The following is a 17,505-nucleotide window of genomic DNA, read 5'->3' on the forward strand; positions in this document are numbered from 1 at the left end:
CTGACTTTCCCTCCTTGTTTCTTTGTGTAGGTGGAACTGGGCAAGCAGAGAGGACAAAACATCACAGGCAGCAATCTTAGTACCTCTTTGGCTTTGGAAAGAACCATTTTGGGAGCATATGGTTCCTAACAGACACAGCACTACCAAATTTTTTAAGAGCCAGCTTTGAATTCAGCTATTTTCATCCATCCTATGTTAAATAACGTCTGAATGTAAAAGATTTATGAGGGCCAGTGTGGTGTGGTGGATAGAGTCTTGGACTAAGACTCTGGAGACCTGGGTTCAAATCCCTCTTTACCCATGGAAGCTTGCTGAGGTGGCAGTGGGAAACCACTCCTTGGAACATATGACACACCTCCAAAACCCTACTGGGGTCACTTTAATAATAATACTGTGCCTTCAAGTCATTTCTGACTTAGGGTGACTTTTCAGGGTTCTCTAGGTAGGGAGTACTCAGAAGTGATTTGCCATTCCTCTGGGGGCATCTTGAAACTCTGCAGCTTGCCCAAGGCCACACGGGCTGCCTCTTCTGGGATGCATGGTGGGGAACTGAACTCCCAACCTCTAGTTTCACAGCCAGCTACCCAGTTAAATTGATGGCACATCTCAGCAAATAAGAGATTTAGTGTTGTAGAAAGGATGATGTGCGTGATCTGCATCTTATTGCTCATTAATGATCTGTGTGATTGCTGTTGGAGGTTTAACCCATAGAGAAATTGACCTCCTTTTCTGACAGTGATTCATGTATTCCTCAAGTGCTGATTCATATAAAAGCTATTTCTTCAGACACCCAATTGATTCCTGCTTTTGTTATATATGCAAAGAAAGTGTGATCATGTAGTAGAATGAAATATTTTTGGTGAAGGACACCCCTGGATAGGAAACATATCTCCAGATTGGTAACAGACCTTGCATGTTCTAGGTGTTTGTTGTTAAAGGTCAAAGACATGAAATGCAAAGATAATCTGAATGCTTTGAGCATATTCCTAGCAACTGCTGACTTTGAAATTCTGTTAATCTAAGTAAAAGCAGAAATAAAAAAAACACCTGCTTAAATCTCAACAGTTTTCAGGAAGAGACGTCCTGGAGTTTTATCATGGAGAGGAAACAGTGAGAGAAGTAGGAGGGAAAGGAATACAAAAGGGAAGAGAGGTAAATAATGTAGGATGTAGGCGAGCATGGTTTTCTGGATCTTGGCTTTGTTTTGACTGGAAGTGAAAAACAACAGGAGCTGTGTTATGTGATCCTCCTCCATAAACCTGATGCCTTTGCGCTGAAAAATTTCTCTGTGACTGCCGTCTGTGATTTGAAGGGAGTGTACACTCAGCTAAGGACAGATGCATCTGAGCATTATAGAACCTGGCAGTTTGAAGACAATTTAGAAGGGGTGTCTAGCGCCGACCTCTCTGTCATCTCCACTTTCTTCACATGATCCTCACCAAGTCTGAAGAAGAAAGGTTTGTACTCCCATGTGGGCCCTCCACAGGAGTATGAACTCAGATTTTCACATGGAAAGCCAACACACAACCAAGAACCTCTCCTCCTCTGGGTCAGGCATAGCCGTATGAAGAACGCAACCACAGAGGGAGCCAGGGCTAGACGTTCCCCACTAAGCATGTTCAGACCGTCAGCTTCTGTAACGTATGATCCGGACTTCTGTCAGTTGCAATTTCTCCCAGATTCTTACGTTTCCAGTGTTAAGTTTATACCAAACATTGGCATGAAGGTCTGCATGAATGTTTGTACACATGTTTTTTGCACAGTTCTGATTGTGTTTTGTGTGCAGTTTTAACCAAAAGAACCATGTTGGTAAGCCAAAATGGTCTTTTGTTACTATAATGCAAATTACTTTTACAAATATCTTTAGAAACAAGCATGCATTCATATATACATATTTTGTGATGGGAGCCCTCCACTGCAAAATTAACTGGTTTTCGATCATGTATTGGTTTAAATGTATGGGATTACAGTAGTTGTTCACCTTATCTTTCATCTCTGAGCTGAGCACAGAGCTGCTTTTTTTGGCAGTAGCTCTGTATTTCTTGTATTGGTGGAGTTCTGTCTTTGGAAGTTAAGTCAATGTCTCCATGGGGGAAAATGGATTTCCTGGGTATTATAACTTTTAAGATTTATAGTGAAAATACATTCTATTAAAAGAACTTTTGCCATGTTGATAGAGCAAATAGAATGCATTTATTTTTCTTGGTCCCCCTCCCCCGTTCCCTTTAAATTTACCTTTCTTTGTGGTTTTTTTTAAAAGAATTTTCTTGAGTCTTATTATATGTGAAGTTTAAATAGCATGTTCTGCCTGTTTGAGCATTTCTTGTTTGGGTTTGGAGATCTGTTAGGGAAATACATACAAAATATTTTAGTGGCCTTCCTGTGTGGTTTCAGACTTTGGGTCCTTAACTGCTGAAGAGATAAATACTGTTGGGAGATAAATATTTTTTAAAAAATAAAATAAAATAAATAAGATGACTAGCTGCCAAGCTACCAACCCCACTGGTATTTTACTTGTTCTGATCAATGTTATTATTAGCATGTTTCTAAATAAACGCAGTGGTCTTGCATACAGAAAACTAAAGGATAGCTTTGCCATAAATTTCATTAGATGAAAGACTACATCCCTGCAGTTCAAGGCTGTTTGAGTGTTGAATTTATGTTATTAATGATGTACCCAGCATTATGTTGAGGCAGATATATATGTGCGTATGGAGCAGGAATGTCAAAATTGGTCAGTTTCGTAATCGTGCTATTCCTCAGTCAACCCCAATGTCATATTCGTCCCATCTAAATTTGATTTTGGGTTCTTTCACTCTCTACATGGAAATTTTCACCAGTTCTGGCATGTACCTCTCCTTCTTAACATATGTGTTTCTTGTGCATACCTTTGTTAACTAAAGCATGCATGTACATTTGAACTGTTCACATGTTCAATTCTGAACATTTACTTGCATGTAATTCTGAAGGGGGAAGAATCTCATGCTTGTGATTTGTTTCTGAGTTTGAGAATGCAAAAATAAGAGCCTAAAATTTAAGGGTTCTGTTGCCTTAGTCCAAATGTAACTGGAAACCATGATATTCTGCTCTGAGAATGAGCTATAGTGAGCAATAGGCTTCCGCGCTTCTTCCACTTTCACACCCACAAGATGTTAGGTTTAAAGTAGACCCCACTTCCTGAGATGTCTGTGTTCAGGGGACTCTCTGAAACCATGGTTTGATCCTGGCTTGTTTCTGCTTAGACATAGCTTAACTTGAAATAAATCACAGTTCCTGTGTTTGGATGTTGTGGAAGGCTAAGATTATTTTAAGTTACAAAGTGGAAGATTTCAGTCTTCACAGAGTGAGAGAAAAGACGGGAAGAGAGCCACACTTGAACAAGGGCCTCAGCTTGTTCTTGCAAGAAGGATACAATGATAGTCAAACCTGCCCTTGTCTGCAGATTCTGCATGGACCTATCCTTGGTCCTCTTTCTTAATCTTCCAGGATTCTGCTCTAGTGCCCAGAGATCAGCAAAGTGTAGCCTGCATGTATCCTCTTCAGAGGGCAAAATCCAACTCCCCTGTAGCCCCACATCCCTCCAGATTTCTACCGCTGCCGCCCCCTGGAAAAAATAGCTTTTAAAAGCCTTCTTGTGCCCACTAAGGTGTGTGGGAGGCAATTTTGCCATATTTTACAGGGTGTCTTTTGCCCCTGCTTGCCCCCTTATAATCTTTTTTAGTAAAGGTTCTAAAACTTTCTTTAGTCAGTAGGAGGCATAAGGAGACTTTTCTGGTTTTCAAAAACTAGAAAGAAATTAATTTATAAATGGGTGAGTTGCAAGGAGAGGCCTCGTGGTGGGTGGGGTGTGGCCCTCAGACCTCTTAAGAGTGTGACAGAAATTGTAGAATCCGTGACTTAACTGAGAGTACAAGAGCATGGGCTTAAACTTCTCCTGCTTCAGTTCTTAAGGACTGAAATGGGTTGTGTTTAGATAGATAGATAGATAGATAGATAGATAGATAGATAGATAGATAGATAGATAGATAGATAGATAGATAGATAGATAGATAGATAGATAGATAGATAGATAGATAGATAGATAGATAGATAGATAGATAGATTGCACCAAATAGTTCATGTTTTGTGAAAAAGGATAGTAAACAAAGGACATTTTTGATGCAGTCAGCATGTAAGGCCTCATTTCTCAAGTTGCAGGTTTGGATGCTTGTGGAACATTCTAAAGACTTCTGGCCAGAAGAGGTGGTGGTGAAGGCTTCTGGGAGTTGTAGTCTAAGAACATTTGGAGGCCCAAGGTTGGGCACCACTGGCCTACTATATAAAGACAAGCAGCAATGGAGTCTTCTCCCTCCCCTGTTCCCCTCTGCCTTTTTTTAAAAGTCTGAGTAGGAACTCCACAAACAGCAAACAGAAGAAGGAATTTTTAGTGGGTGGGGAGTGTTTGGAGATTTTTTTATGTGTGTGCATGTAGGTCTGGTCTCTGGGTGTCTGTGTGAATTTTGTTGTATGTGTATACCATGTATATACTTACAATGACCATAAATTAATTTGTTTGTTTGAATTGCTCTGTTCCCGTAGTTTGGGTCCATGCCTAAAGCAACTAGATCGGTTGGTGTTTGCCTAGGGCACCACAAATGCATCTTTAAACATCCGGACATAGGCCATGGGTAGAATGTTCTGGAGATTCCTGGCACATTTACATGGGCACAGTTTGGGAATGTTACTTTCTGTGCCGTGCTGGGAGGTGCAGTCCAAAGGAGTAACATTTCCAAACTGTACACATAAGAGTTTGCAGATTGTCATCTGTTCTTTATGTAGTTTCTCTTGGCTGTGGAGAAAAAAGTGATACACAACCTGCATATGTAAATCGAGCTGACTTACTTTTGTGGCTAGTTGTTTTAATTCAGGGATGAGGACCCATAAAGTACAATAACTTTGGAAGTTGGAGGTGGGCATTAGAAAAGGAGGACATAATTAATAACCATGTTGTGTTCTTTCTGCCTAGATATCTTGATTAGAGGAGGCCTGAAATTTTTGAAAGCAGCCTTAAAGTGGAGCAGTACAAAATGAACAGCAAAGCTCAGTATACAAGATGCAAAGGGCAGTCGAAGTGAAGCAAGAGGGCCTGAAAATGTCTGCGTGCAATGAATTTGTGGAACACGTCTGGAAGCCTGGCTCCTGCAAAAATTGCTTCTGCCCCAGAAACTTCCATCAACTGCAGACACCACCCCTTGACCTGGGAGGTAGCCGTGGACTCCTACAAGATCTGAATGGAAGCGGAGCCAAAGTGGAGAGTACGCCTCTGGAAGATGAAGGAGTAATTTCCTTGCTCTACTCAAAGCCAACAATTGCTGTTAAACCAACAATGATAAATTCTGATGTCGCTGACGTGTGGGCAGATGCGAACCTGAATGCAGATAACCCACAGGTAATGATTAATGAGGGGTGTGGTGCATTTTACAAAGCTGCTTCCGTTGTAAAATTTGCATTTGCCTCTGAGCAGCTCTGGTATTTGTTACGGCAAGACTCTTATAAATTTGGTTCTGGTAGTTTTTGAACATGCAAATGATGATTCTGAAGTCAGTGGCCTGGAATTCTTGTGCTCCTCAGTAACATAGGAAACACATGTGGGTTTTCAGGATCTGTTCCTGTATGTTAGTGGGCAAACCCCTGTGATTTTAAAGTAACCTAATCGTAAAGGTAAAGGTTCCCTTTGACATTTAATCCAGTCGTGTCCGACTCTAGGACGCAGTGCTCATCTCCGTTTCCAAGCTGTAGAGCCAGTGTTTTGTCTGAAGACAGTTTCCGTGGTCACGTGACCAGCACAACTAGACACGGAACACCGTTACCTTCCCACCGAAGTGTACCTATTTTATCTACTCGCATTTACATGCTTTCAAACTGCTAGGTTGGCAGGAGCTGAGACAAGTGACGGGAGCTCACTCCGTCGCGTGGATTCAATCTTACAACTGCTGGTCTTCTGACCCTGCAGCACAGAGGCTTCTGTGGTTTAACCCAGTGGTCCCCAACCTTGGGCCTCCAGATGTTCTTGGAATTGTGGCCAGCAAAGGTGGTGGTGAAAGCTTCTGGGAGTTGTAGTCCAAGAGCATCTGGAGGCCCGAGGTTGGGGACCACTGGTTTAACACCCACTGCCACCATATCCCTAAGAGTAACCTAAAAAGGGTCAAATGTTTATAGTCTTCCAAAACTTTTGCATCTTTATCCCATGATATCTTGGATTTCCTGAGACCCTCTTCTGCTCAGAATGGCACAAGCAACTGTCCACAGCCCCTCCTCTTGGCATCAGAACGGGCTGACATTGCTGCCTGTAAAATTCAGGCATACCCTGTGTGGTGTTCTGCATAAAGATCAGACTAGGAGACCTGGGTTTGAATCCTTACTTGGCTATGGAAATTCACTGGGAATGGGGCAGAACTGGTAAAACTACTCCTTAAATATCTCACTTACCTTGAAAGCTCTATTAAAGTCTCTGTAAGCTGTTTCCAGCCTGACAGCACATAACACGCACAAGATTCAGGCAAATTCCCTCCAGGCGTATTTTCAGTCTGACTCTTGGGTCCGAAAGCACTGTCCAGCCAGCATCCTTGGGAGGATGTAATTGTAGGGTTATAGTTTGCATAATCTCTTAGCAGCAATGTTTCCTCCAAGCTGTGCACATGTGCGCCTGTCCAGAGCTTCGTTGGGGTTGCGCACAAGCAGCTGATTAGTTTACTTCCCATTTTGAATGAACCCCCACCCACCCCCACGCACATGGAGCAAGACTCTCATGCAGCAGGACAGAAACTTAGAGGGAATGTTGCTTACCAGCTGGGGGGTGTCAGCAAGCTCTCTAGACTGCAGATTGCTCTCACTGCTTTGTAATGTATGAACAGAATTAAAGATGGACATGAGTTAAGTCATGCCACATCGTATGACTTGCGCTGTGTGGCGCCACAGCTGTCGCACATTGCCTCCAACCACTGCCTAGCCGGCTGCCCCACTCACAAGCCTCTGTGCACCACCCAAGTCGTCTGTGTCACCGGCTGCCCAGTCCATGGCTGTGCAGGGGGACTCCTTTTCCCTTCTCCTTGCCTGAGTGATCTACTGGAGGAAGAGGTGGGGAAGGGCGGCCCGGACAGACTCTTGCCTAGACTGGGCCACTGATGATGGAGGATGACCCGGTCGGCACATGGAAGCTGGTGTGAGTAGGGCCAGAGGGTGGTTGGAGGGAATCTGTGGCTGCTGTCGTGCCACGCGGCACAAGTCGTACAATGCGGCATGACTTAATTCATGCTGATCTCCAAACAGAATTAAATGCCACTATACAGATTGGGACAGTCCCATCTGTTAACTCAGTAACTCAAGCCCAGATTTTCTGGGTTTGAGATAAGAGGATAAGAAACAAAAACACTGTTTAAAAAAAAACACGCACACAAATCTTTCGCCGACTGCTAGAAGTACAAGCAACTGTCTAGCCTATCAGTCCATAGGAATCTCCAGTTGGGCTTAGTTTTCTTGGTAATTCTGTCTTCGTGTCACACTAGACAGAGCTTTAGTGATCTTTTGAGTAAGGATACCTGATAAATGAGATATGGGTAAATTCCAGCGTGAAGTGACCTCATTTTAGCTTTCAGAGTAATGTGAAGTTTGGGTCTTCATTATCCATTGGCTTTGATGATTCACAAATCAAAGCATTTTTAAAAATGTATTTTGAATATGGTTGCACTTTTGAATATTCTCTACGTAGATAACCAGTGGTTCCCAATCTGGGGTCCCCAGATACAATTATTATTTTTTGTATTTAATAACTCATTAATGCCTTTCAGACAGATGCTAATGCATTAGCATTTTTAATTACTTTTATTTAAAAGAAAGTACACATAAAAATACAAAATAACAAAAAAAAAATCCCCAGGTGTCATTTTCAGAATAAATAATAATAATAATTTATTGTCATTGTAAGTATATACACAGTATACCCATACAACGAAATTCACTGAATAATCAGTATATTAATCATTACATTAAAAACTGTTGCCAGTCTTTATGTTGTGTTTAAGAATGATGTTGAAACATCTTCGTTATCCCAGAAAGTAATGTTACTCGTAGCATTGTTTTTTCAGGGCGAGGCATCTCCCCTGCGCCAACCATGAGGCCACAGCATTACTCATAACATGCTGCTTCCGAGCTCTGAGTAGCATGTTGTGTGAACTGAATAGGAAATGTCTGTCTAAGATCTATTGGCAGAATGCTGCCCCTACCCAGTAGGTCTGACAACTCTAGCAACATCCAGTCATGTATCACATATCAGCAGACGTGAAGGCAGAACTTAAAAGCCGGTTGCCTCTCCTTGGGGTTTGGCATGAGACTTCATCATTTCCTGGGCAGGTGGAAAAACCTGTTGCTCATATACCTTAAGGTACAAAGGAGCTTGGTGTCATTTCTTAAATTACACTCTATTACAGTAAGGATGTGAGGTGGAGATGTGCCCCAAGAAATATCGCCAGCCTTCTTATAATTTAGTTCCTTGTAATTCCTTAGATTTTTAGCATAAGCAGGAAAGAATGTATTCACCCTGACATTTTGCTTTAGTCAAAATCTGTTGGTAACTTTAAGTTTAGATAAAGAGTTATTAAGTGTAGAAAAGACAAAAAAAATCAGAATGAACCATTTATTTCATGCACCAACTTGAAAATTCTAGTTTTACTCATTGGGCTCAGTTTCTGATGAGTGAATTTTCCTCGTAGTCAGTAAAAGCAGAGTTCAGAGTTCAGTTACGTACTTGTTTAACTGAAAGCCTTTTCAGGCAGTCAATGAATTAATCATATCAGATAGTGTAGTGCAGAGGGAAGAAAGGGGTATGTGGTGCTTAAGGGCTGCTGTTAGAAGAATCCTAGATATCTTTTTTTTAAAAAATCATTTTAAATGCAATTCTCTGAACCGTCTTTGTTGTATAGAAAATGGGAAAGCGTGACAGCAGAGTACCCCACAGCCACAAAACTGAAAAGGAAAAAGGAAGATGTGTTGAGCAGCCTACATATATTATGCTTTCAGATCTCATGATTTCAAAATCTGTTTGATGTTTCTGAAAGAATAGTTTGTGGGTTTGAACTTAGGGAACAAGCAGCTCCAGTGTTCTTTGTCAGTCCAGTAGACTAGGAATTCTCCTTTGCAGGAAGTAGGAGAATAATTACATTTCTCAACAGATAGGGCATCTCGGCCACTCTTTGCCTATCCAGAGTGAAAGTGCTGCAGGATCAATTGCTAAATTCTAAAAACTAGTTTGTTAAGCTTTGAACATTGATTTATATCCAGGCTGTGTAGCAACACCAGAAGAAGGAATTGGTCCTGAGTACCCTATACTTAGGATACTCTGGCAAGGGTCACCATGAGTCACAATCAACTCAGTGGCATGTAATTATTACTGTAACTGATGTTGGCCAGTTTTAATCTATGGAATAGAAATGTAAGGAGAACGCAATGACGGTGTATTTTGGGTTTTGTGCTCTTGTAATTCTCCACCAGTGTTTGGTTCTGTTTTATTTCTTACCTTTGTGTTCTACTCACCTGTTATTATTAGCACTTCCTGTTTTGGTGAGTGACCCATTTATCCTCCTGGACACATGCATAAAAGCATTCAGTTTCATCTTCAGCAAATGTAGTTGAAACATAGACTAGAAACAACAACATGATTGTTGTAGGTTTTCCAGAAAGACTAATTGATACTATATTCTGTCAGACTTTACATTATACCATCTAATTTATTGTTCTACATCTTTCCTCAGTTATTAGAGCTATCCTATTTATTCTGTGTTTACTATTGTCTGAGCAAATAACATTGCAGTTATCTAATTCAAATTGTCTTATTCCAGTCCACATTTGCTCACTCGTGCCCAATATTAAAATATTTGAATTTTCTATCTTTTGTTTCATGATTTCAAGGTTACCTTGACTCATTCTTCTCACATCTTATGTTGCAACTATATACATAATGGAGCCTCAGACATTCATTTTGCTTCCATGCACATCAGCAGCTAGATGTCCTTTTTGCTTTAGTTCACTTGCATAATTAAGAATAGTGCTATTTATACTCACCCTTGCTCTTCTCCATTAGCCTATTCTACACCTTCCAATCTGGGACTCTCATCTTCTGGTGCTATGTCTTATTTAATTTTGGGTTGTCTCATCATAGAGTTCTCAAGGCATAAAATGTTTAGAAGTGGCTTATCCTTGTCTTTGCTTGATATTAAGAAGAGTTAACTTGAATGTCACTGCCATGGTCTATGGAAGATCCTCCATTGGTATCATCTTATTCTACTGTTCCTGCTCATTAATTCCGCTGCATTCATTGCTGTTAGAACTGTCAATTCTGATGACTCAGATGTTGATTTCTGAAGAGGATAAACACAGCTTAGTCTTGTGTGTTTAGCTTTGATCCTTCTTCCCCTATTGGGTGACATTTCTAAGAATCTAGACTCATCACAGTAAGCTTTACTTTCAAGAGAAATACAGTACTTTGTTTAGTTTCTCAAGATGGCTCCAATATGGCAATTTAATATAATAATAATATTTGTTTGTTTGTTTGTTTACTTACTTACTTACTTACAATATTTTTAGCCGCACCATTACCAGTGGCTTCTGGGCGGCGTACAACATTAAAACTTAAAAACATTTTAAAAGACAGTATAAAATATCATATATTAAAATAATTCTTAAAACATTAAAATTAATAAGTCCTGCTGCTCATGTAGCCAGCTAGGGAATACTGTTTAATTAAAATGCTGGCTAAACAGAAAGGTCTTTGCCTGGCACCGAAAAGCCAAGAGTGTTGGAGCCAGGCGGATCTCTATAGGGAGGGCATTCCAAAGTTGGGGGGGTCAACAGCCAAGAAGGCCCTATTTCGACATGCCATCCCCCTCACCTCTTTCAGCGATGGCACCTTCTGGCCTGATCTTAGAGGACGGGCAGGCAGATATGGAAGAAGGCGGTCCTTAGGTAACCAGGTCCTAAGCCGTTTAGGGCTTTATATGTCAAAGTAAGCACTTTGAATTGGGCCCGAGCAGCAACCGGCAGCCAGTGCAAATTTTTCAGAACCGGCGTGATATGAGTCCGTGCGGCGGCACCACTTACCAGCCGCGCAGCCCGGTTCTGTGCCAGTTGCAGTCGTCAGACCGTCTTCAAAGGCTGCCCCACGTATAGCGCATTGCAGTAGTCCAGTCTGGTTGTTACCAGTGCATGAGTGACTGCTGCCAGGCTCCGCTCATCCAGGTAAGGGCGAAGTTGATATATTCTCCGCAGCTGGAAGAAGGCACCCCTGGACACCGAGTCCACCTGGGCTTCCAAGGTTAGACCGGGGTCAAGGAGCACCCCCAAGCTGCGGACCCTGTCCTTTAGGGGGGTGTAATCCCGTCTAAGGCAGGGAAGTGGCCCTTTAACCTATCTGGCGGGGCACCTACCAGCAGCACTTCAGGCTGTCTGGATTGAGCCTTTATATCACACTAGGATGTGATACCTCCACCAGCTTTAATGTGACTTCAGTCAAGTACTTGGTGGTAATACTTACTTTTCCATAGTTGTGTTTTGAAGTACTCAAGCAGCAATCAGATCAGTAAATATCCACTGGAGCTCTATTTTATTCACTCTATTATTTGCAGAAAAAGGGAGAAGAGGGGGAATAGAAAGAAATGCATCTCTCTTAACAATCTTAATCTAAATATGCTTAAATAAGATATGTCACACAAAATTAATGGGATTTACTTCTTAAGCTTGCATGAAATTGCAACTGTACTATTTGGGATCAGCCTTTTCAAGGTAGATGGAGGTGTTCATTAATGCTGGATTTCTCCCTTTTGTTGTCAGGAAAGATGAAAAATGACCAATTAAAAATCATTTTTCAGATGCAAGCCATGCAGCTGTCATTTGTGGGAAGATGGCTGCTACACAGCTCTTTAAATTCCTTCCTAAGGCGCACAGTTTTTTTCCCCCTTCATGTGGATGATTTCTATCAAGGCTAGGCTTTTGAACTGCCATGGTTTTGCTTCTCAATAAACCAGATGCCACTTTACAGAAAACGACTCCTCTGCCTTTGTAACGCTCGCAACAGATGAGGACCGTGATAAGCCTGTTTCCTTTTATAATGTGAGGGGGAAGAGGAAATTATCAGTCACCCCGAACTTGGGAAAATTTTCCATATCACAGAAGCAAACTAAAAATGGCTTTCATCTAGTGAATACTTGTCTTTCTCCTCCACTCTTATCCTCCTCCTTCCTATTCCATATTTAACAACCTTCCATTTAATCTGCTCAATTTAGGCGAAATTCTCACAGGGATGGCCACGCTGTGTGTGGGCTCCGTTGTTCAGACTGGAGGTCGAGACTCGCACGATTGACTCTTCTCCCTTAGATATTGCAGGAAACCGGCCTGTTAGTGAGATGGCTAGGCCTAGTTTCCTTGACATATATGTGGAGGGAAGTGTTTGCATGGAAGGAGCATAGAGTCAGTCCACTACCTGGCTGTAACCTGAGGTTTTACAGCCCAGCCCAGCCCAGTGTTGATAGCCTCAGTAAGTCTCAGTAAACAAGGCCTTCACAGTACACCTACTCAGGTGGTTTCTACCTGTGATGCAGAATGAGGTTACAGACTGAGGTCAGTTGATTGAGGTCTAAGCTGTGCCACTTTGGCATGGGATGTTGTGCCATTTTTCTGCACTCACCACATTAAAATGACTCCCTGCATATGGTGAACTAGCACACCAATGAGAAGGCTTTGGGACTGCAAACACTATTGCTTTTGTTTTTAAAACTAAGTTCAAAAACATTACAGATAGATATGTACACATGTGATAAAATACAGATTTTTTACTTCCTTGGCCTGCCACCTCATTCCACATGACAAGGAGAATGACTTCCCGGTCTTTTTGGTCTCATTTTCCAGAGTGAGTACATTATAGTTAAATCTTATTATTTGTACCTGAATATGCCATAAAGTCTGAGGAACCTGTATACAGCCCAAGGTTCCTACTAAACTGGACGCATGCCTGTCTCTACCTCCCTGCACGCAGCTGTCTTCCTCCTCCACACAGCAATTGCATTGGGTTCCAGTCACGACAGAACCCGGCATGCAGGGGGTGGGGTCACGTGCATACACGGGCAAAGACGTGAGAGAGAGAGAGAGAGAGAGAGAGAGAGAGGCGGAGCCCCACCCAGCGGGGCTGAAAGTTAGAGGGTATGTTGATATAGCCTGTTTTCAAGACTGCCTAAAGACCAAATAAGAAGCAAGGCAGGCTTGTTAATCCAGAATCTTATAATAACTGGTCCCAAGGTAAAATCTGACAAGGTTGGAGCTGGCCAGAGGCAAAGCCGTGTGAATTCAAGTGGGTCAGAATGAAGCCTGTCTCAGTCTGCGATACAAGCATGGATTTAGTAGATTACAATGTTGTGTCACTTTTTAAAAAAATGGAATGTATAGAGTCAGCCGCATTGATCAATATGGAGTCTGAAATCAAAACGCTATATTAAGGTGATGCCTTTACTATGTCAGCGAAAAAGGGGAGCAAAAAAAGAGAGAGAGAGAGCATGACATAATCAAGTTTATGAGAAAATAATTTATTGTTGGCAGTACAAGGTGACGTAATGCATAACTTGAGCAATTAGCTTGGCAGTGATGGATCAGGTATCATCCTCATCCAGCCAATTTTAAGCATTGTTAAGTGTCAAGATTTCTGTGGAAATCAGTGTGGCTTAATATGACTATTCTTCATTTGGATTATGTCCAGTATAATTATGGAAAAAGGTGTGGGAAGACAAACGAAGAAAAACCTATAAGTCATTTTACGGTTAGCCTCTTTATTTAATTTATCAGTTAATAATTGCAAATCAAACTGCTTCTTTCAGTAGGCAAAAAGAGCATAATCTCATTCATTCAATGGGGAGACACACATGGAGAACAGTGATTTTGGAAAAGTATCCAATTTTAGTTAGATCAATGCCAGTCTCTCTCTCTCTCTTTAAAAGATATCTATATCACAAGAGATCTTAAAATAATGTAGCTTAGATATTTTATGCTTTTTTACATCCTTTTCTCCTCTGTACATGTAACTATTTTTGATCAATGCAGGTCAGCAAGAGGGTGGCATTCAGAAAACACATCTTGATGAAATCTGGAGAAGATCAAAGAGCATACATTAACGATTTCAGCAATAGTGTTGTAAGGAAGCCTGTCATTCAGAATTCTTCAAATGATTGCAGCTCAAGCATTCATCAAGGCCTATCATTGCTCAGCCAGTTTGATGTTGAAAGCAAGGCAGAAAGAAATAACTCCTTCAGGAATATGACATTTCTAGGTGATGTGGGTACGCATGAGGATGGCATTGAAGTGCCCGGCAAGGAGACATTGGCTTTGCCATATTTGGGGATTTGTCACACATCGTCCATGGTCAGTGACCAGTGTGTAGGCTCTGCCATGGACTCTGAGAGGTATCCTCCCATCCACCAAAGAGGAGAACTATCACTTTCAGAGAAAGCCGGTGTATCTCGTTCCCCTGACGTAGAAAGTGAAGGTGGGGAATACTGCTCTATTGCAGAGTATTGCGGACAGAGTGCTATTCACAAGAGCTTTGACAATACCATGGTCAAAGTGCCATGGCTTAAAAATGAAAACCCTCCTTCAGAGACCCCAGGTCAGGATGCTGCAGTGAATGCAGGAACCCAGTCATGCGAAGTGAATATCAGTGAAGGGGAAATCAGGATCTCGAGTTCAGATTTAGGCTTGCAAAAGGGGACTCGTCCTCCACACGAGTACATATATAACCACTTATGCCCAGAAACAGACACAGTAATATTTCCTTCGGACACTGAGCTAAAAAGCAGAAAGCCTTTTGATTTGCCCCAGGGAAATTATTGCCGTCCTCAGGTCAAGGAATTCAAACAAACTGAAAAGAAGGCTGTAGAAAATGTAAGCAATTTTGCTGAGCAAGAGTTTTCTTCTCAAGTGGACCGTCAGAATGAGCCTATCTACGCTGAGAGTACAAAAAAGAAAAAGGCCCAGCTAAATAATTCCGGTATGCATGCCAAAAATGCTGCCTCGGCATACAGCCCATGCAGAGATCAAGAGGATGGGCTCTGGGGAAAGCGGACCTCCCACGTGAGCAGTGACAGAGAGTTTCCAGACTCTGCCTCACAGGTAGCAGCTACTATTACCATTATGGCCGCCCACGCAGAAGACGATAACCGGACGATCTTTCTGAGCAGCCCAGACTCTGCTGTTGGGGTGCAATGGCCCTGTGTTAGTCCTACTTCTGATCAGGAAAGCGCCAAGACATCGCCTTTTTTTGAGTTGCTTCAAGCAGGCAGTGAGACGAGCACAAGGGTCAACAGCCCAGGTCTTGAGTCCCAAATAACTAGCAAGAAATTCATTGGCGAGAGTCCTGCCATTCCCCCAAAGATGAATAAAGGGAGCCCCCCCAGAACAGAAGGGTCCTTCACACAATCAGTCAGTCGTGCTGCAGAGACCTCTGACAGCAATGGCCACGAAGATGTCGCTGTTCTGAGCCATGCTGGGTTTGGACCCTCAACCTCCCTGGGAACATCTATGAACAGACTCTCTCTAGAGGAGTCTACTACTAAAGGGCTGCCATCCTCAGGTTCGGAGAGACGGCAAAAGTACTTCAATCTGGCCTGGAAGAAGCAGTGCAGGATAGAGGAAGAGGAGGAGGAAGAGCACGGGCTCTTGAAAAGTCCTTCGGAGGTAGAAATGGAGAATGGGGCAATTAGATCTTCAAGTATTTCTGAATGCCATCAGGGAGGAAATTGCTCTGTTCAAGATGGCAGGACTAGAGGAATAAGCAAATCAGCATCTTTTGCTTTTGAGTTCCCTAAGGAGAAGAATGGAATTGAGGAATTCGCACCACCTCCTCCACCTCCAAAGAAACAATCCAGGTACAAAAATTGAGGCTTTGTATGCATGCTTGTGTTGCTGACATATATATATATATATATATATATATATATATATATATATATATATATATATATATATATATATATATATATATATATATATATATATATATGTACTTGCATGTAGTGCAGGGAGGTAACCCAATGGGCGTGAATTAGAAAATGCATGGTTTTCTGCAGCTATCCTTTTTTGTATATACTCCTTTCCGCAATCCAGGCCCTTTTTAGAAATAATAAGATGTTGTTCTGGGTGGAAATTTTGTATTTCTAATACCTGGATTTCTTTCCTAACTAAAAGACAACTATATTAATGTGGCTTAATACCATTATATGCTGAATGGTCATATCTTCAGATGGGAGTAGGGGAATACTGCTACTGTAATTGATTGAGCTTGCCTTCATAATAGGCTTCAGTCCTTTACCCTGACATGGCTATCCACAAAGAACACGGGCAGCTGATACCCTTGCAGACTGCTGTTCCCAGAATTTCTTATGATGCCTTTTGTTTTTGATTTGCCACATCCTTCTTTCTAATAAAGTAGTTTACTAAATAGAGTGTTTCATCCAAAGGAGCATTTTAAAAATGTGACTTATCCCAATAACTTGCCAGCTCACTGTTGCCTCATTCTTTGACATAACAGCAAACTCTTGTCTTCAGACGTATGATGGTGTCAATATTCATACTCTTCTTCGGAAATCTTTTCACCACAGAATCAGAGACTGATTTCTTTATTTCTTTAACTGTTGGGAACTGTAAAGGCAATATTCCTTTGTGTGAAGTAAACTCCTAAGGAGGTGTGTTCATTTTAACAAAGTAGAAGAAAATGGGAGGAGAACACCAGCAAATAAGAACAGCATCATGGCCTAGGACACAACAAATATAGGCTGTTTAGTTGTCCCTAAAGAACGATTTTAATCCACAACATTTTGAGTGACAGGATTTCGGTACAGTAACATTTCATAGCATCTCTCCGGAGTCTTCTGCTAGTTTTAACCAGACCAGTAAAGTCTCTCGCCTACACAGTACACTGGAAACTACTAGCAGCATTCTATGTGGGAAAAATACTCACGGTGACTCCTGTACTGCACATATGATATGTGAATCAGGCCCTAAGTTTTGTGAAACTCTTTTCCCCCTTTCTACTCTGTACTGCAGTTGATGGATAAAAGTGGTGTTCGGGGCGATTTTGTAGAGAATTGGTAACTTTTCTGGAACACATTTGCCTCCAGTGAAAGCAAAACCACATTGTCAGCAAAGGAAAACAGATGTATATTTTAAAATGTTCACCTTTTGGAAATAACTTCATAGTATTGCTGTGAATATTGCAAATGCTCACTCTGCTGATCTGCTCCTTCAGTGGAGTCAAGCAGGTGGTTATAAAAGAAGGTACAGTGGTGCCTCGCATTGCAACGTTAATTCATTCCGCAAAACTCACTGCAGAACGAAAACGTCGCAATGCGAAATAAAAAAGCCCAGAGAAACTCATTAAAACTTAATTAATGCGTTCCTATGGGCTTAAAACTCACAGTTCAGCAAAGATCCTCTATA

General features: G+C 41.7%; 1 protein-coding gene across 2 annotated transcripts in view; it reads left to right on the forward strand.

Moving 5' to 3' along the window:
- The window catches only part of PRAG1 (PEAK1 related, kinase-activating pseudokinase 1), a 66,261-nt gene that overhangs the window by 9,840 nt on the left and 38,916 nt on the right, over positions 1-17,505 (forward strand). For both annotated transcript variants that reach the window (XM_020808999.3, XM_020808998.3), the window contains 2 exons: positions 5,006-5,428; positions 14,116-15,935. In XM_020808999.3, coding sequence (XP_020664658.3) covers positions 5,093-5,428; positions 14,116-15,935 — 2,156 coding nt within the window. In that variant the 5' untranslated portion in view covers positions 5,006-5,092. The remainder of the gene's footprint in view (positions 1-5,005; positions 5,429-14,115; positions 15,936-17,505) is intronic.

Source organism: Pogona vitticeps, chromosome 2 (genome assembly GCF_051106095.1).
Source record: "Pogona vitticeps strain Pit_001003342236 chromosome 2, PviZW2.1, whole genome shotgun sequence".
NCBI lineage: Eukaryota > Metazoa > Chordata > Lepidosauria > Squamata > Agamidae > Pogona > Pogona vitticeps.